General features: G+C 53.3%; 10 protein-coding genes across 10 annotated transcripts; 4 read left to right on the top strand and 6 right to left on the bottom strand.

Annotated features, from left to right (window-relative positions):
* Window positions 1-505: 505 nt before the first annotated feature.
* CORC01_09308 (glycolipid 2-alpha-mannosyltransferase) lies at window positions 506-1870 on the top strand (the record flags this gene model as incomplete). The annotated part of the gene is made up of 4 exons (XM_022620937.1): window positions 506-650; window positions 717-977; window positions 1032-1650; window positions 1714-1870. The coding sequence occupies 4 exons, from the start codon at window positions 506-508 to the stop codon at window positions 1868-1870; spliced, it is 1182 nt and encodes a 393-aa protein (XP_022472598.1).
* A 256-nt stretch (window positions 1871-2126) lies between these two features.
* On the bottom strand, window positions 2127-3339 carry CORC01_09307 (WD domain-containing protein; the record flags this gene model as incomplete). The annotated part of the gene is made up of 2 exons (XM_022620936.1): window positions 2127-3154; window positions 3294-3339. The coding sequence occupies 2 exons, from the start codon at window positions 3337-3339 to the stop codon at window positions 2127-2129; spliced, it is 1074 nt and encodes a 357-aa protein (XP_022472597.1).
* A 608-nt stretch (window positions 3340-3947) lies between these two features.
* Window positions 3948-5610, bottom strand: CORC01_09306 (uncharacterized protein; the record flags this gene model as incomplete). The annotated part of the gene is made up of 5 exons (XM_022620935.1): window positions 3948-4205; window positions 4266-5038; window positions 5114-5239; window positions 5301-5333; window positions 5385-5610. 5 exons carry the CDS (start codon window positions 5608-5610, stop codon window positions 3948-3950), a joined length of 1416 nt encoding a protein of 471 aa, XP_022472596.1.
* A 1099-nt stretch (window positions 5611-6709) lies between these two features.
* On the bottom strand, window positions 6710-8643 carry CORC01_09305 (HemK family methyltransferase; the record flags this gene model as incomplete). The annotated part of the gene is made up of 4 exons (XM_022620934.1): window positions 6710-6733; window positions 7085-8075; window positions 8308-8370; window positions 8522-8643. The coding sequence occupies 4 exons, from the start codon at window positions 8641-8643 to the stop codon at window positions 6710-6712; spliced, it is 1200 nt and encodes a 399-aa protein (XP_022472595.1).
* A 300-nt stretch (window positions 8644-8943) lies between these two features.
* On the top strand, window positions 8944-9261 carry CORC01_09304 (uncharacterized protein; the record flags this gene model as incomplete). Its single annotated transcript, XM_022620933.1, has 1 exon — window positions 8944-9261. The coding sequence occupies one exon, from the start codon at window positions 8944-8946 to the stop codon at window positions 9259-9261; it is 318 nt and encodes a 105-aa protein (XP_022472594.1).
* Window positions 9262-9844: 583 nt separating this feature from the next.
* On the bottom strand, window positions 9845-11308 carry CORC01_09303 (uncharacterized protein; the record flags this gene model as incomplete). The annotated part of the gene is made up of 1 exon (XM_022620932.1): window positions 9845-11308. One exon carries the CDS (start codon window positions 11306-11308, stop codon window positions 9845-9847), a length of 1464 nt encoding a protein of 487 aa, XP_022472593.1.
* A 380-nt stretch (window positions 11309-11688) lies between these two features.
* On the bottom strand, window positions 11689-15683 carry CORC01_09302 (amino acid permease; the record flags this gene model as incomplete). The annotated part of the gene is made up of 3 exons (XM_022620931.1): window positions 11689-14406; window positions 14462-15447; window positions 15509-15683. 3 exons carry the CDS (start codon window positions 15681-15683, stop codon window positions 11689-11691), a joined length of 3879 nt encoding a protein of 1292 aa, XP_022472592.1.
* Window positions 15684-15955: 272 nt separating this feature from the next.
* CORC01_09301 (uncharacterized protein) lies at window positions 15956-16321 on the bottom strand (the record flags this gene model as incomplete). The annotated part of the gene is made up of 1 exon (XM_022620930.1): window positions 15956-16321. The coding sequence occupies one exon, from the start codon at window positions 16319-16321 to the stop codon at window positions 15956-15958; it is 366 nt and encodes a 121-aa protein (XP_022472591.1).
* Window positions 16322-17023: 702 nt separating this feature from the next.
* CORC01_09300 (uncharacterized protein) lies at window positions 17024-17281 on the top strand (the record flags this gene model as incomplete). Its single annotated transcript, XM_022620929.1, has 1 exon — window positions 17024-17281. One exon carries the CDS (start codon window positions 17024-17026, stop codon window positions 17279-17281), a length of 258 nt encoding a protein of 85 aa, XP_022472590.1.
* A 1264-nt stretch (window positions 17282-18545) lies between these two features.
* CORC01_09299 (transmembrane amino acid transporter) lies at window positions 18546-22506 on the top strand (the record flags this gene model as incomplete). The annotated part of the gene is made up of 5 exons (XM_022620928.1): window positions 18546-20651; window positions 20711-20883; window positions 22033-22091; window positions 22150-22260; window positions 22316-22506. 5 exons carry the CDS (start codon window positions 18546-18548, stop codon window positions 22504-22506), a joined length of 2640 nt encoding a protein of 879 aa, XP_022472589.1.
* Window positions 22507-22839: the final 333 nt, after the last annotated feature.

The raw sequence follows: 22839 nt of genomic DNA, 5'->3' as shown, positions 1-22839 counted from the left end.
CGTTGTAAAGATGTCTGTCGCAAGCACACGCGACAGCCATTTGCTGTGGAGTTAGCATGCTGGATGGAGGGGCGCGGGGGTACTGCTCCTGCTTATCGCGGATTACAGGGATCAGACAGCTGGACAAAGCGCCCATAGGTCCTTGGTTCTCCCAATGCAAGACGCTAATTGGCAAATTTCGAGGGGTGACATCAGCCTCCAGCAACCAACGGCCTGGGACAACTGCCATCGACGCCCCTTTTCCGATTTTTTACGCGTCACTTTCAATCTGGCCTAGCGGTCAACAAACCTCCCTTCCACACCACCGAACGGCCCTCAAAAACCGACGGCACGAGCCGCGACCGAGAAATTCCCACTACTCGATCGACTTCGACGACCTGGCTTTTCCGCTAGCCGTTGACTATTTGCGCGAACGTCGAACTTGACATCGCTTGACGGTTCGAGATATCTCGCACTCCCGCGTCCTTCCCACGATCGCTAGCTTGCTTCCAATCCATCGTCCAAGATGGCGATCGCCCGGCCAGTTCGAGCTCTGGCCTTAGCCGCCGTGATGCTCTGGTGCTTCTTCCTTTATCAGATTTTTGGTCCTGAAAGGCCGATACCCCAGAAGCCTGAGCGCTATGAGAACGGACGCGACCCCAACCTCGATCGTGAGTTGTGCCTGCAATTGCTGCAAAGCCATCGCACAGAAAGCTAACACTAGTGTCTCTTCACAGCTACCGGCGAACCTCAAGGTGTTCTTACCTATGTCTCCGACAAGTATGCCCCTGGCATCGAAGACTCTGCTCGCATCAACGCAACTCTGCTGGCGCTGGTGAGAAACGAGGAGCTGGATGGAATGATCCAGTCAATGGCCGACCTCGAGAGAACCTGGAACCACAAATTCAACTACCCTTGGACATTCTTCAACGAGGTTCCCTTTAGCGAAGAGTTCAAGAGGAGGACTCAAGCGGCCACCAAGGCTGAGTGTAGATACGGTAAGCTTTTGCGACGTTCCCTCGCACAGCTCTGGCGCTGATCAAATTTGGTAGAACTCATCCCCAAAGAGCACTGGGAGATGCCCTCGTGGATCAACAAAGACCTGTACGAAGAATCTGTCAAGATTCTCAAGGAAGACGGCATTCAATATGCCGATAAGGTTTCGTACCACTCGATGTGCCGCTGGAACAGTGGCATGTTCTACAAGCACCCGGCCTTGCAGCACACCAAGTACTACTGGCGCGTTGAGCCCAAGGTTCACTTCTTTTGCGACGTTGATTACGACGTCTTCCGATACATGCAGGACAACAACAAGACATATGGTTTCACCGTCAACCTGTACGATGCGCCCAAGTCCATCCCGACGTTGTGGCCCGAGACCAGGAAGTTCCTCGCCCAGCACCCCGAATACCTCCACGAGAACAACGCTATGGACTGGCTCACAGATAAGGCTGGTCGTCCCGAGCACAACGTTGATGCGAACGGCTACTCTACCTGTCACTTCTGGAGCAATTTTGAAATCGCCGATATTGACTTCTGGCGGAGCCAAGCATACGAGGACTACTTTCAACATCTGGATCGCGCTGGAGGTTTCTACTACGAGAGATGGGGCGATGCTCCTGTTCACAGCATTGCTTTGGGTCTTTTTGAGGACAAGTCCAGGATCCACTGGTAAGTTCTGCCAAGCTTCATCAAGCTTCATGCGAGGGCATAGCAAACTAACTTTTGCGCCAGGTTTCGTGATATTGGGTACCAACACATTCCCTTCTTCAACTGCCCCAACTCCAACAAGTGCAAGGGCTGTGTGACGGGCCGCTTCACTGACGGCGAGGCCTGGCTGCACAAGGAAGACTGCCGCCCGAATTGGTTCAAATACGTCGGCATGGACTGATCAAACGATGTGGTTTCAAAGCACGATCGCTGTTCTGTGTAATTTTTGGTTGGCACTGATTGGGGATTTCCAGGGAAGCATCTGGGTACATTGGTGTTAGGCGTCTACGGAACATCCACGTGTGTAGAGTACCACGGGGTCAGAGACGGACATGACTCTGTATGATTTGGAAGATTTTGTTAGATACATGAACGTCCGGAATGACGATACCTCATCATTGCTACTACCAATCATAGCGATGCTTCGTTAATGGCTTTCAGAGTGAACCAAAGACAGTGGCTACTCCCGAAGTGCCGCCGACGCAGAATTGATCTCCCCATCCGTCGTTCCTCCAGGCTACGCAGCTGATGACGTTGCTCCTCTCCTTTTCCTTGCCATCTTTGCCTAGCATTTTCTTCTTGGGCTCAAAACCCTCTGGACATGGCACTCGGACCGTCGCGACCAGTTTGCCCGTCATGAGATCCCACGCCCATATTTTACCATCGCCGTTCAAGCCTGCAGGTCCCGTACCGGCCGTAAGCTCATCACCTGCAATGACATACTTTTCCTTGCTGCCGAGGACGGCCTGCACGCGCAACTCTTCGTTTCTCCAACCGGCATCCGCGTACGTCTTCAAACACGTCCCGCTCTCCCGGTCCATCAGTCGGATCTTGCTGTCCAAGGACCCGACCAACATGGCCTTCCCATCCCGCGTGAGCCTGAGACTCGTCACGCTCGCCCCGATGACATCCGTCACGCACCGTCCCATCCGAACGTCGTAGCTTCTCACCCTCCCATCGACGCTCCCCGCAATGACCTCCGCGTCCCTCACCGCGAGCGCCGTGATCGCGTCCTTGGCCTCGTCCAAGACCTGCACCGGCTTTGCCGAGTTGGACTTGGCGTCCCACACGCGCACGCTTGTGTCAAAGCCTCCCGAGATGACGAGTGAGTCGCCGTCACCCGCGAATGAGACGCAGTTCACGCGCGCCGTGTGGCCATGCGCGTTTCCGCCGAAGCGGCGGATCGTCTTGGCCGTGGCGACGTCCCAGAGGAAGACGGCGCGGTCGCCGCCGACGGAGGCGAAGCGCTCGTTGTCGGAGGAGACGGAGAGGTCGAGGACCTCGTAGCCGTGGGCGGCGTAGGTCTGGATGAGACGGCCTTCCGGCACGGCGGGCTTGGTGGTCCCCGGTGTCTTGTTATTATTGATGGCTGAGCCGTAGCGCGGGGGCAGGTCTTGGGACGCCGGGTTGTATAGTCTGATGTTGCGGTCTGCTGAGCCGGTGAGGATGTATGTTCCCGGAGAGGCTGAATACGAGACAGCATGGACAGGTCCTGGTCAAGTTTAGCCTTCGGACCCTCTGTATCTGGTACAGAACGGTGCTGAGAAACCGAAATGGAACTCTTTTTCCAACTTGTCAATCTCATTGCAAAGCATGTAACTCACCATTTGAGCCGAGCAAGTGAGCGACCGGTTTGTCAGGAAACGACATCATGAAAGGTCGCAAATGTGCCCATCACCGAGTATATTTGCCCATATAACTACGGGTAGTTCATTTCTGGTCGAAGGGACGGTTTCAAATTACACTGCTCCCATATTTGCTCCCTCTCGTTAAGGATCAAGATTGATCATCTTGTCGTACCAGTGAGCAAGTGCCCGTCTGAGTGGATCGCTTTAGTGCATATTCGGTACCCACAGAGACAGCTACCAATGTTGTTTCGCAAACACCAAAGTCTTCTTCACGTCGGCCACACGCCCAGAATTGCCAGTAAAGAGAACACGGAAAGAATACAGAAAAATCCATCCTGTCTTTTTCAAACCAGAAACATATACGGCTTTAGGTTCTGAACTCGGAGTTCGAGCTTCCCACTCTTGGTCTAAGCATTGATAGTTGCTAGTTTCTGCTCTCATTTTCATCAATGGCCGGTTGGCCCAATGGCAAGGCGTCTGACTACGACTCGTTGTGTTATCAGGAGATTCTGGGTTCGACCCCCAGGCTGGTCAATTCTTTTGCCATTCTTTCATTTTGCCCGATGTGGCCCTTCTGATCGATTGACATCAGAGTATCTACTCTCCTTGGCAAAGAAATAAATTATTGAGTTATTCTGCAGTGCGGCAGAGTATGAAACGCGCAAGCGATATTCGTCGCGATACCCTCATGGAATTCCTTCCCGCCTGTCTCTCCCCATCTAGGCTCTTCGTGTTGTAGCCACCCACCGTGGACCAAGAAGACTGCGACCTGGGGCGGCTTTTTAGCTCTGCCAGCGCAGTTGCTATTCGGCTGACGGCTAGAAAAACTGCTTCCCGTGTGCCAGTGTATACCAATCTGAAGCAACCCGGGACGGTCGAAAGCGAGAGCTGGGTGGGCGTCAGTACTTCTTGTTGGAATATAAGCCGAGCTTTCAGGGAAGAGCCCACCTCTCCAGGACTGAGGAAGACACCTGCTTCATTCAAAAGATATCGACAGAGTCTCATCTCGCGGCTCCCGTCGAATCCGACCAAGTCTTCGACATGATCCAACCAACCTGTCAGTTTGATGAAAACGAACACTCCACTATTGGCCGGGCTAAAGGGGATTCCGTTCTCCCTCAAAGCCTGTTCAGTGACCGTGTACTGCTTCGCAAGCCTTTCTCGGTATGTCGTCAAGTATCTCCCGACGGCATCTTCATCCAGCAAGAAGTGCGTGAAGAACGCAGTCGAGAAATTCGAGACCCAAGTAAACAGCACCAGCCTCCTCAAAGACCGCCAAAGTGGCTCATTCCGGGTCACGAGGAACCCGAGCCGCAGGCCGCCGCAGCCAAAGTCTTTGCTGGCGCCGTACATGCAGTGGATATTCTCCGCGAACACACCGCGCGGCGGGTCGTCCCGTATACTCAGCACGGAGGTGAACGGAGGAAGTGCCTGTCCAACTGCACCCGGCGCTGCGGTGAAAGTTGACATGGCGTAGATCTCGTCGGATAGGAGGTGCATGTTCTTCTGCCCGCAGAATCTTGCGATCTCGACGAGGATGGTGCGTGGGTAGGTCTGGCCGCACGGGTTGCTTGGGTTACAGAGGAGGAGAGCTTTGGGGATGATGCCGTCTTTCAGGGCTGCGGCGTATGCTCCGGACAACACTTTGATGAGTTCAGGGGCAGATTGCGCGTCGAACTGGCTCTCGATAGGGTCAGGGTTGACTTTGATCAGGCTGACGCCTGCTCTGGCACACAAGTCGTGGGGGAACATCATGTAAGTTGGAGTGATGACCATGATACCCTCGCCTGGATCGCACATTCCGAATGCCATCATATCAATGAGTGAGGTCACACCGTTGGTGACCAGTATATCATCAGATCTGACTGGGCGCGCTGGGCTAAAATAGCGATTGACGAACCCGCTCATTGCCCCAGCTAGCTCTATTAAGTTGCCATCAGCAAACAGTATGAATATCATGGAAGAAAGACATTTGGTGTTCACCTTTGGGTCCCATAACGTCCCCATATCGAGTTGCTGCAGATCTTGTCAGTTCCGACCTTCAATCGAGATACGGGCTACTCGTGCCTTTTGTAAAGTCATACGTCTTGGAAAATTGGTTCATCTCCTCCGCCAGCATATCATCCATGAGACCATTGATGGCGCCGGAGAGATCAATTACTCCACCCGGGCACGTAGCCGGGTCGTACTGCGGGAGCTTGCTGGCTTCATTTTCCAAGTCGATGAAGCTTCCCGACTTTAGGTTCGCCAAGGCTCGCGATGATGGCTTGATAACGTGCTCATTTGATGCCATGTCTCGAGAACACTTGATCATTGATGTGAGCGCGACTCGGAGAAACAACCGAAGGTAAACCCCGCCCGAAGCTGATGCCGGATAAGATACGGCGTCCCCGACCTGATTCGGCATGACAAGATAGCCGAAATCTTGATCCTAGCACCCTACCTTGGTCTGTTCCCAACTTCCCACAGCTGAAGAAGAACCTCTTGAGCCATCTAGTAGCTACCCACACATCAAATTGCCACGAAAAACCCGTACTGCAACAGCACCCGCGTGGCCTTAAAAAGTTGAAAATGTTCTCGAACCAATCAAGAAGGAATTCGTCCACTAGGTAGGATATGCCACAGCAGCTCTTGCACGCGTACGCTTTTCCATTCAAGCCAACGCGCAAGAACCTCAAGCGCCGTGAAGATTGGCAGAAGTTGATCAACCCGTCAAGCATTCCGGTCAAGACAGCTGGACCCGTTCCCGGTGCCGCCCCGACTCCATTCCAGAGAATCACGGCGGCAAGGCACGTGTGCCGCTCGAAGACGCGCAGTTCTTTGCGTGGCTTGCAAGGGAAACCCTTTTTTGTTCCATTTCAGGAACCGTCCGGATCATTGGATCCAAGGAATGCCGCCGGCAACACACGTGTAAAGTGATCTGTGCTCTCGCGCGCGCATCCGACGTTGATGATCAAGCTCATGGTTGGAATGTGTGTTTGCGCCATCTGGACCCCAGTTGTCTGAGCTCGATATTTTGCGGCGCACAGGGTCCAGCTGACCGGTCGGAAAGCACAGACATGGTGTCTCTTTGTAATTAGCAAGGAAACACCGTTAATTCCTCGCGGGAAATAACTTCATACATGATTGTGCCCCTTATTCCCTCCTTGTATAATGAAATCCAAGGCCTTGGTGATCACATGCTTTGCTTTCTTTCAGCGGCGAATTGGAGGAACGGGGAGTTTGCTACGCATCGAAGTCCAGTGGTTATTACCCTTGTGCTCGCTAGATGTGCCCGCTGGAAAGTCGCTGGAAAATTGGGGGAAATAGCGAGCGTGTTGCGCTAGACAGTCACGAAATCTTGTCTCCCACGCCACAACCCTACTTAGATTTGCTTCCGACGGGGTGCCTTATCAATAACCACTGGCCCAGATCGTCTAGTTGGTTAGGATGATACGTTGTGGTTCTTCTATACAGCGATCCGTGTTGACGGCGGTTCGAATCCGCCTCTGGGCAGTATTTCTTTTATTCAATTTTTCTTTTGGTAAATCTGACTTGATGAGGACTATTTTGACCTAATTTGTTCAATGACTGCGAATGCGGCGATCAATAATACCTCTCTCTCTCTCCCTTGTAACGTGTGCAAAGCCCTGGACACGTTTTTGATGTGGATTGGTGTAATCAACGCGAAGGTATGTCTAAGCTCTATGAAACTCCGTGTCTCACAGACAAATAAGGACTGACCGTACATTCCCGCTACCTTTGACCGCAATCATCTCCCCACCTACATTGAATGATTCTGCTTCCTCCTCTTCGGGTGGCAAGTCTGGCCAGTCCCTCCAGATCTCGCATGACGCATGTCTCGTAAAGTCGTTGCGTCTGACGAGTTTCACCACCCTAAGAGCCTGCTCCTCGTCTCCCACCTCGAATAGTAGTACTCGTGGCCGTAGCCGGCTTCCTATATCCAGCAGCCTCGCGTAAAAGACGTCGGCATGGTCACATCCATCATACGCCGGTGCCGTATCCCCCGGTACCAGGGCGAGCTTCGGCTCGTACTTTCGAACTGAGTAGCCCATCTGGCCCTGGCCATACGTCCACACCTCGCGTGATATGTACGGCGGGTTGGACACTAGCACGTCGCACCGTTGAAGCGACTGCATATCAGTCTCCTGAAAGACGTCTGCTTTTCGGAAGGACACCTCCTTGCCAAGAGCAGGTGGAATCAAGCAACCGGCAGCCACGTTGCGCCGCAAGTTCTCTCGCGAGAGGTTGACGGCGACGGGCGATACGTCGACGCCCGTGATACTAAGCTTCTTCGCCCATGGTGTAAGACGCTCGTACAGCGAAAGCGCAATGCACCCAGTGCCTGTACAAAAGTCCACGACCCGCAGCTCTCTGCTCTCAAACCCCGGCAGACGGCCACGCGTGATCATCTCGGTCAGGTGCAGCGCATACGCCTCCGTCTCGGCGCGCGGGGCGAGCACGCCGGGCCGGCATTTGATGTCGAGCGCTCCGAACGGCTGGGAGCCGAGGACGTACTGCAGCGGCACGCCGCGGCCGCGTTTTGCGCAGAGGCGTGCGACGCGGGCTTCCTCATCCTGCCCGGACAGCACCTTTGATGGCGATCGCCTACCGTTGGTGGTGGCCGCCGCCGACGCAGGGTTGCTGGCGACGTGCGACCTGATCCAGCGGAGCTCGGTCACCGCGGAGGGGATGTCGCGGCATGCCGGTAGAAGGGCGACGGCGTGTGGGGAGATGGCGTGGGCGCGGCGGAAGAGGCTGGGAGGTAGGCGAGGCATCTACCTTACCCGTTGTGCCGCGGTGCAACGCTTACTTTCTGTGTTTTCTCCGGCCGCTGACTCACTGCATTGCGCGTCATGGAGGGGACGATGACTAGACGGCGTGAGGGAATTTGTAGATGAGACGAAGTTTGTGGGAGGAAGTTGGAAGGGTAAACCAGGTGCCAGTTGAAGCCTTTTTGGGGGGAGTGAGCTTGGAGCTTGGGCCATACCGAGCTGGATACACCGAAGCCAAGCTTGTTGAATGCCTGAAGCCATCGTCAGTATCTGGAAACCTGGGGTAATGGACCAAATGTCAGTTTGTCTAGTGGAGTGTCTGGTCAGTCCCAGCATAAATATTTCCACGGATGAATGATCTGTCTTCTTTCTCTCGTGGATGTTCGTGGACGGAGTGAATATACTCTCCAGTGCCTGACTTGGACTTACACCGTCAGTGGCGAAGAAGCCTCAACCACAGAGGTCCGAATTCTTGCCATGCGGGATTCCTGGATGGTCTCATTCTCTGTGTTGGTGCTCTCAAGGTTGAAGAACCACTTCTCCATATCCATAGGTCTCGCCTACCTTGGCCTACCTAAGATAGGTACCAGACACAGCTTCTGGATCTATCTCCGAAGGCGTCTCCTGTGCGTATAAGGAACCACCTAGTTCTCCTTCTTTGACTCTTCATCTACTGGAAATAGCTCTGATTTATCGGTTCACAAAGCAATTCATTGCGAGATCAAACCAAACAATACCTCAGTCCTGAACAAACCAACCATCCAGCCCCCGACCCCCCAGAACGAAGAAACGGAAAGAAAAGAAACCAACCAACACCACCGTCACAAAACACCACAAACCAAGCCGTCAAGATGAACGTCAAAATTCCCCCCCTCGTCATCCTCCTCGTCGCCCTCCTCTGCCTCGTCGACCACGCCAACGCCAACGCCAAGTACTGGGAGCTCATGCGCCGCAAGTGCTGCCGGAATCCCGCGCTCGTCATGTGCAAGACGGCCCTCGAGCACTGGAGGTTCTGCGAAGAGGCGCGCAGGAAGGGCGGCATCCCGCCTGGACAGTGCATCCCGACTAGGCACTGGCACGACATGAGCAGGGTGGCGTGCCGCCCTGGCATCGAACGCCCCGACGACTGGAAGGACCCCGACAAGCCCCATCGTCCTCAATCCAAGTAATAAAATAAAAATAAAAATCTTTTTCGAGGTTGTCGACATGACCGAAGCAGACTTTGTTACCTTTGTTTGGTTTCGTCCGTCGTCGGAGTAATCGAGATTGGGGTTTATGGAGCGAGCGAGCAAGAAAGATGGCTGTCGGTTTAGTTGGAAGGATATCAGCATTGAGTATTGGCCAAATTCGCCTCGCCTTACATTGTACTTACCGGAAGTTGAGCGATGTAATTATCATCTTACCAACGACTATTCGACGACCGGCCTCAGTTATTCCGCATGGGGGGTTTTTACGCTTAGTCCTACTTAGGTAGTTTAATCAGGTTTTTTCCCAGGTTGTCAGTCCAGTCGAGCGATGTAATGTAACGTGAAGATCATTATAGATCGATGGCACTGTAAGCAAATATCATCGACACCCAACGAGATAACAAATCATCAACGCTCTCTGTTTTCAAAATAACGAGTGGGTAATCGCGACTAAGACCTCAAGGTCGTACAATACTGCTACAGTGTCCCAAACCCCTGGCAATGGGATATCGTCCCGTCCGTAAAACTCCCCGAAGCCAAACCGAAAATAACCTGGAAAAGGTATTCACTCCTGCATAACCGTTGTATTCATGACGTTGTTCTTGTAATCCTTAATGAAACTCTCGTAGCGCGGATAAACCTGCTCGTCATCGACTCGAAGGCGGTCCTTTTGGCCTTTCTCACTGTTTTCTTTTTCTCGCTCCTTCTCGCCAAAATCTTGCTCCCCCTTCTCCACGGCGAGAGAATCCTCCTCTTCCTCTACTTTTGTCTCGTCTCCTTCGTCATCACCATCCGAATAGTCGTCCCAGAAATTGCCATCCTCAAAGTAATAGTCCGCCCAGTCGCCATAGACGTCCGGCTCAGACTGCTGTTGCTGCTGCTTGTCATTCTCAGTCACCTCTTCCGGCCGCGCCTCTGGTAGCCACGACTGAAATCTTGATATTGGGGCCCCCGTATTAAGAATGGTGTCCTTGGACGATCGCCACGAGTATTTTCTCGGTACCGGCTCTGGACTTATGTTCATCTGGTGAACGATGTGATCTGACGGTGGAGGGGTCATCGGATCGGACGTTGCCCGGAGGCGGGGGTCTGTGAACGGCGTCGCTGGCCGGTCTTTCACTGGTGTCAGGAGAGAAGGCGAAGAGGAGCCGACCGACTCGTCCCCAAATACCGTGGGAGACAGCGCTTCGGAAGATGAGCGGACAGTAACTCGCTGGGGGCACGGCGAGTCGATGTCTCTCGACGAGAAGAGGGATTCAATGCTGTCATCGGACCAGCGGGATGTGTTTGCTTTCGGGGTGTAAAAGCTTAGCCGTGATTGACTGCGGGATAGGGTAGGCGGTGGAGAGAGGGGGGGATCGTTGACGGCCATTTTAGGTCTGCGCCGGGGCTCGTCGTCGACATCCTCTGCATCGCTGACACTGGATGTTCTTGTGTGGTATGACCGCCGTGATGCTGTTGTCGACTTGGTCGAGCTTCTGCCTACTTCCACGACCCTCGCCGGGCCAGAAGAGTTGGTCCTTGCCAGGCGGGCTTCTTCCAAGTGCACGCTCTCAACCCTCACGCTCCGGAGATACCTGCGGTCCTCGGCCTCCTGCTCCTCTGGGTACGGCCACATCTTGAGGCCAGTCTTGACGCCTCCCCTTTTGTGTTCCTCCTGTCTCTGCAGCGACATGAGGAATTCCATGCACTGCTCGTCATTCGGAATGGCCCTCCTTGAAATTGGCCGGTCTGGCCTGTCGGGCGTATGTATAATTCGAAAAGACGAGTCCTCGTCCAGAAGCTTCGGCGGTAGATTTCTGGGTGATGTGGGCGACAGAGGGAACCTCGGCGACTTTGGGGGTTTAGGTGACTTTGGTGACTTTGGTGATTTGGGGGACGTCATGAGGTTTTTTATCTTGAGGCCCCTCAGATATGGCGACAATGGCGTGGTCCAAGTCGATTTCCTTCCATGATCATTCATATTGACTGTCTGCGGGATTGTCCATGAGGAGGGCATTGCCGGCGGGGCCGCGTGTTTAATGTCCATGGCTTCAAAGAGACTCAGGGGAAAAGGCTCCTCTTGGCAAGGTTAGAAAAAAAACCTGGATGGCTAGAGTTCAAGATGCTTATGCACCGTCGAGGGAACCTCTTTGTAAAGGTTGCCGGCGAAAGCCCATCATGGTCCGGCCACTGGCAGACAAAGAATGCTTCGTTGAATAGCTTGTCATTTCAGCCAAAGACACCGAGGAATGTGGCCAGGCCGAAAGAGTTTACCACCCCATTCCTTTGTCCGGATGATGATCCCCGACACTCAAAAAAACAACGCCAAAGTATGAATAACCCCCCCGCGTATCCGTAGTTTTTGACCTTATCATATTCTCCCTCGCAGGTTTTGAGACATTGCCCCACTCTCACTCTGACTATAGACTATAGCCCAACCGTGACCGTCATGTTATTACTCAGGACCAACATGACGGGAGGGAGCTCGTGGCAGAGGACCTCAACGTCCGATAGATACTGTACGCTCGCCAGCTCATCCTGGCAAGTTCCTTCGGTGGGCACGGGCAACGTGGTGAACATGACGGCAGTATCTTTGCTGTTTTGTCGCATCAGCTCATTGAGGATGACATGTTGCGCCCGCGATGGCAAATCGTTAAACGAGAGCGAGATGCCTTGTGTTGAATAAGGCGAGCCGAGCCCGTCTCCATCAGCTCTCGAGTCTAATCTGTAGCGTCCCACAAGCTCCGCCATGTTCATGTGGACGTCACCCAGATCGGCAGTAGACGCGACGGAAGCTTTGCGCGATCTGCAAGAGGGTTCCGCAAACGTAATGTTTGGCTCAAACTCTTCAGCCGCCGTCACCGTCATCTCGGGCACTGGCCGACTGGAAAACCGTCCAGCAGAGGACTGGCTTGAGAATGCGGGTTGTTCCGCACGCGGCGTCTCTTCCTCGGTGGTGTCTGCAAACATGATTGTTGGACCCGACGTGCCCTCCACGTCTGTTCTCGTTTCTGGCATTGGGCGACTTGAGAATCGCACTGCTGATGATTGTCGAGAGAGGGTCGGCCTTGCTGGGGTCGCCATTCCAGATACGCTTCCCGAAGTCGCATCGTAAGTATTGATGCCCGCTGACCTGAATCCACCCATGGAACGAGCAGATATTTTGCGATCGAGCACAGGTCGTTCTAATGGAGTTGGGGGTGCCGACACGTTTTCAATTCTGCCCACATGGCTTGGGCCCGCCTGCCCTTCAGACCGAGCTTGTGAAATCATCGTGCCATAGGATGCTGCCGGTGCAGCGCTTTTGTTCGATTTGCTTCTTTTTTGTTTAGACGGGCTTGTTAGCAGGTCATCGCTCTGGCTTCGGCTTCGCCCTCGCTCTCGCCCTCGCCCAAGTAACAACGGTCGTCTAGGGGCGTCCGCGTCTGGCGTTTCGTCCTCGCTATAATCACTGCTGCCGGGTTCGAAATCGGAATCGGAATCAAGGCACGATGGCTGCTGTTCTTGACCACTCATCTCACCGTCGGAGCCAGAGTCGTCTTCGAAGACCTCATCTCCCAGGTGAGACGTGTGAATTCCAACACTGACGCCAAGGCGGGACAGCTTCGAAACCGTCGGCTTCTTCGGCAATTCCCCAAAGTGCACCAAACTTGGTCGCCGTCCACTTTCAATGTCGTCGAGCGACACATGGGGGTTAAATACACCAGGCCGTCCTGCCGTCGACTCGATGATGTTCGCAAAAGATGTGAGCTCTTCGGTCGAGTTCAAATTTGGCTCGCGACCTCGAAATCTCTGGAGGTCATTCCACCACTCTTCATCTTTCAGTATATCGTGAACCATGATCTGAGACTCGAGGTCGTTGCTTTGGCCGTTAATAATCAACTCATAGGTGTTCAGCTGCCCGGAAGCAAGCCAGAATACGATGACTTCGGCCTCGATCCTCAACTTGTCTAGCAATGCCTTGACACGCGCCCGCTCTTCTTCCACTTCACTCTCGTACTCCACAAACACCAGTACGCGAATATCGTAGAGTTTGTGCCATGTCGGCACGCTGTAGAGGATGTAGCCGAGTTGGAGAATCAAAGTATCTGCAGATGTGTTAGTGAAATCCTGATTGAGGAACAAATCTGCCTCACATGTGTCGAAGTTGGTTGTCAAGACGCTTTTCCCATCTGACAAAACTTCTGCTGACATCTGTATCGGCCAGAGGTCGAGATATCTCTTGATGTTGGCCTTGTCCTTGCGCGGCGTTTCCAGATTTTCGAAGCCTTTGCCAATCGCAACATTGAGTTTGTACCTCAAAGCGAGATCCTCCAACATGGTCATGTAATTTGTCACACTCATCATCCCTTCTGTCTTCATCACATCTGTAGGCAGAATACCTTCCATCAGGCGTGCGGATGTGTCGCCTCGTCTTCTGCGGGGGTTCCTTTCTTTGGCTTTTGCCTGAGGGCGGGCGTTCGTATTTGACGAGCTAGGAGCTTTCGGAACTTGGAAAGAAGGGCGAGAATCTCTGAGCTCGTCCATGTTGTAAAAGCCCATCACGGCGATGTTTGGACGCATACCCCCCAGCCCGGCTGACAAAATCAAGTTTCGAATACCCCAGGTGATGGTCGGGGACATCGTCAGCTGCACAAAAGCCTTGATCCGGGAAAACTCCGAGATGTACTTTGTCCATGCCGCCTGTTGGAGCCTTGCCTCATGAACACCGCTACTAAAATCGTCGGTCACAATGACGTGGCCAAGAATATAGAGACCCCCTTTCTTTACAGAATTGCAGAATTGAATCAACCTAGTTTGACTCCTAGGATTGTTGATGAGTAAAATGATTTGGGGTCTCCAGAATTTAATATGCTCAGGCCGTAGTCGCAACAAATACTTCCTCACTTGGTGGTAAATGAGGTTCTGCGAGACATCGCCCCATCGCTTCGGCGGACTGAGATAGTGGATCAGGGAGAAAAGGAAGACGAGTAAGCAGACTGCAGTAGCCGCATAAGTCTGGTCGATGAAGAACATGGCCGCTGCAGACATGATGCTACCGGCGAAAGCTGTTTCCCAGCTGAAGAACTTGAATGCAGGCCGGAAGTTGGGAGCCGACCCTATCTTGAGTAGAAAACATGCCAGATTCATGACGAAGAACGTCATCTACTCTGTGTCAGTCCAACACTCACTTATCTGGACTGAGTAGGCGGGTGCTCACCTGGTAGCCCATGGATATCAAAGTCGCGATCTGGTTCAGATTGGCAAACATGGCAATCTGGGCAAGTGCGTATGTGAGAATAATGGCTTGAATTGGTTCATCGGCCCTCTTCGTCCCTCGTGAAAATGGCAGAAGACCAGGAAGCAACTTATCCCTCGCCAGGGCCTGCATGAGCTTGGCAGCACCAATAAGTCCCATCACAGCGGAGAAGAAGGTGACGGCGCACTCTCCGGCGAGGATCAGAGGCGGAGACAAGCTTGTGACCGAGATAATGTTGGTGTTGTTGATAAATGAAGCATGCGTTGTGGTGGAAGCCATGGAGAAGACTACGACCAGGTATGCAATGAAGGTGGTCATCATCGCCCAGAGAGTCCCTTTCGGGATGTCTTTGCTGGGATTTACCAAGTCCCCAGACATTGAAGCTCCAGCAAAGATTCCCGACGTGGCAGGAAACAGGATGGCAAAGACTTCTCGAAAAGTTTCAAATCCCTTGTACGAGTCGGCTTTTGTATGGGGAGCAAAGTTGTCCACCAGTGTTTCGATGCTAAAGCCGGTGAAGCGCACGCCAAGTCCATTATCTCGAAAAGGAGACTTCAACGCGGCAGATATGGGAATGCTTATAATTGCGAGACTCAAAATGACAAGCAGCGCATTGCTGGCTTTGGCAAATATTCCGCTCCCGGCCAAGCACAATCCAGCACATAGCAGCAAAGCCAAGGTTTGGAGCATGTAGACAGTCCAGTAGCCTTGGGGGAAAGATTCTCCGACGTTCAACTTTATGCAGTCAATTAGACCAACAACGTTGAGCGCGGTATTGAGGACCTGAGCGAGATAGAAGAGCATCCCGATGGAACCGCCAAACTCGGGGCCGAGAGACCTCGAGATTACGTAGTAGGCGCCTCCGCCCTTGACTTCGCCATTTGAAGCTATAGCAGATAGAGAGAGAGTTGTCAAAAAGTCTACAAGGTAAGCCGTAACCAGTAGTCCTGTGGCTTTGTTAGTGTGGGCTGAGACGAATGAGAGTGTCTGTTTTATTAGCTGACGAACCAAGCATGCCCAGAAGTCCAACTTGACCGAGGATCCAACCAAAACGGAGGAACATGAGAATGCTGAAGATGTTGAGGCAGACAGGGATATAGACGCCCGAAACCGCACCCAATTTGGCCTTGGTGCTAATCTGCTCCATGCTGGAGAGACTCGGTCGTCTGTCGTCGCCGCCCATGGTGAAGGTCGGAAAAGGGGAGGGGGGGTTGTTACTCGCAATCAGCAGGCTAACCCGCAACTCTTCCCGGAAAAAGGGGGACGGAAATGCGCCGCCTCCGCGATCGTTTTGCTCGGGGTCGAACCACAATGGAGAGCCGAGAAGATTCGACGAACTTGAGTGACGGAGATGGGATGGTTGTCTTCGGCCAACAACAACGGTGTGGGAGCGTGTAGTATATAAGTCCCCGCCCTCAATTGCACCAGTGTGCAATGTCGGACTGGGCTGGCAAATCAATCCCCCAGTGCGTCCAAGTGTAGATGAACGATGGCTTGCGGCGGTGGTGACGGCGACCAGTAAGAGAATCGCCTGGCTAGGACGGCGGGCCGCACAGGCATCCAACTGGCCCGGCGGTGCATGTCTCGCGTCTTTCTTGTCGTCTCGTTTTCAGGGTTTACCGTTCTGCGAGCCAGGGATGTCTGGGGCGATCCAATGCAAGCCTCTCCGATACCCCGCGTGCCGATTGGAAAGCTGCGATATGCTCCAGCCGGCCGAACCGTGTTTGTTGGTGATCCACTCACACAACCAAGCATCAAAGTCTGGGAGAGGCAGCGAGATGCAGACCAAGAGGCCGAAGAAGGAAGACGAAACGACGTCATGCAGCAGCGGAGGTCAGATCGGAGCGTTCGCCAATACGTGACAAGCGGTCACTGTGGTGGCACTGCGGGTTGTGCACAGCGTTTTGTCCAAGGATTGCGAGGAGGTGGTATCCGTACGGATACGCAGTCAGGTAGTCCGCAGAATCGAGATGCAATTTCGTTGGTTTTGGGTAGTGGTTTTGGGTAGGTAGCACCTTGGTATGGGTTGGGTACGTTGGCCGGGTTGTCCCATCCAACCCCCGCGAAACCTGAGTGAGCTTCCATGCCACAGATGGGCATCACTGGCCAACGAGAATAGCGTCAAGTGTCAAATGCCTGGCATCTGCCAGCCATCTGGCTCGACATTCCATCCGATGCTGGCGTGGCAGGGTTCGTCCTTCGAAATAGAACATAGTACCATAGTGTACCATAGGGTCCCATAGTAGACAGTGTGTTGACTCAGGCGCATGACAGCGGCAAGCCGCAAGCCGGAAGCCGGAGATTTCAATGGGATAGGCCGGATTGGCCGCTGGTACAGAGTACCGTGAGCAGTCACCAGAGTGGCCTTGCTTTGCCGCTTATCAGCCAGCTTGGGAGTGTCGAGTATCTCTGCTTCATGACTCGATAATGGGCTTTCAATGTCGGAGGTGAAGGGTGAAGGGTGCAGGTGCACGGGATGCGAAATCAGCGATAACCAACCCCCAGGGCCTCAGTTGCCGCTACATGCGCGGGCTCAATCGACGAGACTCTCAAGTTCTGGCCACTGGAATGGAGCGGAGGTGGAGAGCCGCTGAAGAGCACCCGTGGTGGGGCTCCAAATCGCACGCAGCCCACGCCAGGATGAGCGCGCTAGCCCCCCACTCTCTGTCTCTCACTGCACCGTCGGAGCAGGAGGAGCAAGACGAGCAAGTGAGGCGGGAGGTGCATGCAGCCAATGAGAACCCTTCGCTTAGTGTGGCGGTCGACCTGTGCCTTACCTAAGCTGGTAAGATCCGATAGGAACCTTGGCTTTTTGGTAGTGTGCGCTGGCAAGCAAGACGAAATACTCGGCTGATTTGTAGTGAAAACTGGGAGTCGTATCCATTTTGAAGCGTTTGAAAGGTCTCGAGATGATCGGAGGATGGCCGATCATGGAAAAGCCACCTGTCCTGAAGATTTTTTGCTGTGCTGTTTTGCTGCGCTGAATCAGACGTGCGACTGCCGGACAATACGAGCCGGTCCGGTCCGGGGGCTTAATAGAACAGGTCCTGGCGTTCTGTGGAATATGCAGTTCCCGGTCAAAGAGCTCACCCGAATACATAAAAGGAAAGTAAAGTATGAGCGCTGAGATGAAGACATGAATAGATACAGTGTGATAATGTTGAAATGGCCTTGGCGCCCTGTCGTAGGGAACCCGAAGTTCGCTGCGGCGATGTAGGTACTTAAGTGATGAAAGTGCATCTTCTCTTCCAGTATGGTGGCTGAAGAGGCTTACAAGCTGCTGTGAGTCGTGACATGGAAGGCCAACGATGTGATGATTCAAGAGTACCGTTACCAAGCGCTGGAACCTGGGAGGCCTGGCAAACCATGTCTGAGACACGCCCTCACCTGGGGCAGCGTAGCGGGTAACACAGGCACAATGATGCCTTCAGGGCGAGGCATGGTCAGCATGGCGGATGGAGCGAGCAACCCGAGAGAGCTCCTGGGCTGTCCCGTCCGTTGTCATAGCCCGACGGGTTTCGGCAGCGCTGCTCACAGCACACACCACATCCCGCCACAGGCCCTTCCATTGGGTACCTGGGTAGTGGTAGGCAGCAAGCAGGTAGCGCCAGGTACCTCATCGATTTGCAGGCAGGTAGAACTACCTTACCTACCCGACGCTATCTGTGTGAGCCACAAACTCTCCAGACCTGCCAGATTAGGTCACCCGACCCGCATAGAAGCGGCGTCCTTATCACGGGTTCCTAGTAGCAACAGCTTCGAACGCACATCCCCCAAGCCGTGCGCTGCAATTGATCTCGTCAGCTGTCTTACGACTGAGTCCAGGTAAACTCTCCCCGTACTTGAACCGAGTCTACCTCTTTCCCATCACCTAGCTCCTGCTTGTCCCCTGGTTCCGTCTCATCTTCTCCTACCCATGGCACGTCGCTAACTTTGTTGTCTGTTGTTGATCCAGTTCGGAACCTGCAACGCAGTGGTTGGATCCTCCTCGATATATCGAATACCGGCGTTCGACAGTCCCCGACCGGATTCATCAAGCAAAATCATGGCATCTCCTTCGAGGGATCCGCTCAGCATTCCTAGGGCTGACTCCCCGTCACGACAATTCGGCTCTCTACCCCGAGCAGACGCCACCGCTAGACTGGCATCGCCCGTACCGTCCCAGCAATATGGCACTCCCCAGACCGGTCGCTTCGTCGGAAGCTCAAGTAGGCTAGGCGACGGCAGCGAGACGGCCAGCCTCGCTCCCCTTGCTGGAGCCGCTCCTTCAAGTGTTCAAGGTCCCGGCGTCTCGGCTCTGGCTGCGGCCTTGTCCAACTCTCTCGGAGCCTCTCCACCGAGGCATGGCACACCACCTGTGCGCTCTGCCACTCCTCCAGCTCGACCTCTCTCCCCTGCTGCTGCCGGCGCTCAGCTCTCGAGCACGCCCATGACAACCTATGGATCTTTCGACTCCCGCTCACGGAACGCCGGTGCGGGTGCCTACGAGGACCCCGAGATTGTCAAGAGGCATCTGGTCCAGCCTACCGACGCTGCTTCAGAGGAGTCTAGCATGCGTGATGGTGTGAAAGGCAAGCAGACCGTGGACGCCGATGGCGAAACTGGACTGAATGAGGACGAATTTTCGAGTTTGCGGCTGCAAGGCGGAGACGTGACTCGGGGCATTTACAAGTGGACCGAAGAGGCAGAAGCCCGCAACAAGATGCAGCGCAGCAAGAGCTTCAGCGTCTCGCGTCCGGACCCCGAGACCGACATTTTTGATATCAACACAATCAAGGTCCCGGGAGGTTTCCGCCGCAACTATCTTCGCAGAGCAGCTAGAAGTCCCTCCACGGCCAGAGATGGTGGTGAGCGCGGCGAGGCTAGCGAAGCTTCTCAGCCTCGGCTGCTGACCTCCAGCTTCCTCGAATTCCTCTCCATCTACGGTCATTTCGCAGGTGAAGAGTTGGAGGAAGACGACGAAGCCCTTAGACCCGGCGAATACTTCTCCTCAGGCGAGGATATGTACGAAAGCGACGAGGACAGCGAAGACGACAGAGAACCTATGGAAGATAGCGCACTGTTGACGCCATCGCGTCACAGAAGGAGACGCAAACAGCGTGGCGGAAGTGGAAAGAATAGTCCCATGAGTGCTGCGCTGCTTCTACTCAAGTCTTTTGTTGGCACCGGAGTCCTCTTCTTGCCTCGTGCCTATCTGAACGGTGGCATGGTGTTCAGCAATGCCGTCTTGCTTGGCGTTGCGGCACTAAGCTACTACTGCTTCGTTCTCTTGGTTACGACTCGCCTCAAGGTCGACGGATCTTTTGGTGATCTTGGCGGCATTCTTTATGGCAAATGGATGAGGGCAACTATTCTCTCATCTATCGTTATAAGTCAGATTGGATTTGTGGCGGCGTACATGGTTTTTACGTCAGAAAATCTGCAGGCCGTTATTCTAGCGGTATCGGACTGCAAATCCAACATCGCTGTCAAGTGGTTGATCCTCTTGCAAGTTCTCGTCTTCCTACCCTTCTCACTGTTGCGAGATATCGAGAAGCTGAGTTTCACTGCTCTGATCGCCGACGCATTTATCCTACTTGGCCTGACCTACTTGCTGTACTACGATATCCTTACCTTGAGCACCAACGGCATTGCGGATATCATTCAGTTCAATCGCAACGACTGGACCTTGTTCATAGGCACCGCAATCTTTACGTTTGAAGGAATCGGCCTTATCATTCCTATTCAGGAGTCGATGAAGAACCCCAGCAAATTTCCTCGTGTCATGTTGGCGGTCATGATCATCATCTCGGTCATCTTCATCGGCATGGGCGCCATCTCATATGCCGCCTACGGATCCAAGACAGAGACCGTGGTGCTCCTCAACATGCCCCAAGACAATAAGGCGGTCAACAGTGTTCAGTTCCTTTATTCTGTCGCCATCATGCTGTCAATTCCTTTGCAGCTTTTCCCCGCTATCAAGATTACCGAAAATGCTCTGTTCACCAAGAGCGGAAAGTACAACCCCTATATCAAGTGGCAGAAGAACCTCTATCGCTTTTTCTTTGTGATTCTTTGCGCCGTCATCGCGTGGGGTGGTGCAGATGATCTTGATAAGTTTGTTGCTCTTGTCGGCAACTTTGCTTGCATTCCGCTTGTCTACATCTACCCGGTGAGTACAGCCGTGGATTTGGATCTGCTAATTCGGAATGATTGCTAACCTTTGAATAGCCCCTGCTTCACTACAAGGCTGTTGCCAGAAACAGGCTCTGGAAGATTTCCGACATCATACTCTGCATCTTCGGCTTCATTGCCATGGCTTATACCACAACCCTGACTGTCTACAGCTGGGCTGGTGGCTCTGAAGGTGGAAAACCTCCAGGATACTGCGACCGCAGGGGGAAGTGAGTTGGCACACGCGTCTAGCGGAAACGCATTCGACTGCATTTTTAATCGTCATTCAGTGCTGTCTGAAAAGCTTTGGGTAATCATTGCATGGATTGCAGCGGGTTCTTCAAGGGATTTGGACAGCATCAGTCGGTCGTCAATGAGCATGAGCTTGTACATAGACTGAAGAACAAGAGGCTCATCGCCACGTTTATAGTTCTGTATGTGTATATGTAGCAGTGGTTTGTTCGAAATAACTTATACTTCAATTTCATGAGCCAAAGTCTGAGAACATGTAAAGATGATGAAGCTGGAAATATCCCATGTGCCGGCAATTTTGATGGCAAGCTGTGAGACTCCTCATCATCTGGATGCAGTGGAAGGTGGGAGCGGTATGCACCGCCACATTATGCATCCGTGGCGCAGCCCAAATCCTCGATAATGAGGACCCACCCTGCCTTCAGCCTGCCACCCTTACTGAGAAGGAGCCTGAGCTCAACCAAGTCCAACTCACTCACCATCATCTCTCATGCTCTCAGGTGAAGTCTCAAATTTCATCATAAAACCAAGCAAAAGGTAGGTATTGAATTTTATCTAACGAAACAACGATCAGCTGACCGCTTTTCAGTATCACCTGGGTATTCTGCGCTCAATAATTTCTGACCGCGCATTGTCTTCACCTTTATCCTAAGAGTCCCATCACCATCTACTTCACCCTCCTGTTCACCATTCCGAATCAACAAGATGAACGCGCCTGATCGGTAAGACAAATACGTCCCTTTGTTCTCGTGAGAATGGGAGCGGTGGCACAGCTGGTCAGAGAACAGTTTTGAGACGGCTTCACATTGTCAAGATCCCCTTCAGGCTACCCTCGAGGTGGCCGTGATCTTTTCCTGGCTTCCTTACCTGCTTCTGCCAGAGGTCCCTTTACAAAACATGGAATTGTATCTTCGTCTCTCTATTTCTGGCCCCCAGAAATCTCCTTACTCTCCCACACACAGTCTACCACACCTCTACTTTCCGAGGCATATCAAGACTCCAGGATCACTCTTTTTACACCCCTAATCCACATCATGCCTCCTCGAGCTGAGATCATTCCTTCGACGTGCGAGTTTCTTTGGTTGGAAGAAAAGACACGTGGGCTACTGAAGCTAACCCATTCAAAGTTTCGAGCTCTTCCTGCTCGGCGATGGCGAGAAGAAGATCGAGGAGAATGTCTTTTCCGGTACGTTTCCCGCTTTTTCGCCACCTCCAGTCGTCCGGCTGAGCTCAATGCTTCACAGGAATGTCCAACACCTCCGACTTCGTCATCAAGAAAGAGGACCATACCCTCGGCAACCTCTTGTCCGAGCACCTGAAGATGCACAAGAACGTCCTGATGGCGGGCTACAAGAGTAAGGCACAATTTCTCCTGAACCAGCGTCAACACATACTGAACCCTCGTCCCAGTCGCGCATCCAAACGTCCCCGAGATGTTCATTCGAGTCCAGACAGATGGCACAATCACAGCCAAGGAGGCCTTGGTGCAGGTCATCAAGAAGCTGATGCAGGACCTCTCACACCTCAGTCGCGAGTTCACTCGCGAGTTTGAGCTTCGCCGCATGGTCGAGGCCGGCCGCTCGAATCAACAGGGCCAGTAAGCGGACAACTGGAGACAATGGATTACATCTCGCGTGGGATTTTCCTCTGGGCGTTAGGCGGATAAGGTTCATTACGGAATTAACGGTCTGATACCGAAGGTTGGCATGGGGAATCGTCAATTTGGTTTTCGTGTTCCGAGCCGAGAAAGGCCTCGGATTAGAAAAAGTTGATCATTGCGCATTACGTCGTCAATTACGCGATGTTTTGAAAGGCTCTCTACGTGACACGTTTGATGTGTATGTCAAGCCCGCCGAGGCCCTCTGCCGTGATTACCCCTTGGGCCGTCAACTCTTCCAGCTTTCATGACGTGTTTGCTCGTATCATTCTGATGA

This window comes from Colletotrichum orchidophilum (genome assembly GCF_001831195.1).
Source record: "Colletotrichum orchidophilum strain IMI 309357 chromosome Unknown Scaffold_83.1, whole genome shotgun sequence".
In the NCBI taxonomy this organism is placed as follows: domain Eukaryota; kingdom Fungi; phylum Ascomycota; class Sordariomycetes; order Glomerellales; family Glomerellaceae; genus Colletotrichum; species Colletotrichum orchidophilum.
Note: the sequence above shows the minus strand (reverse complement) of the source record. Positions and strands in the feature narration are given on the sequence as shown.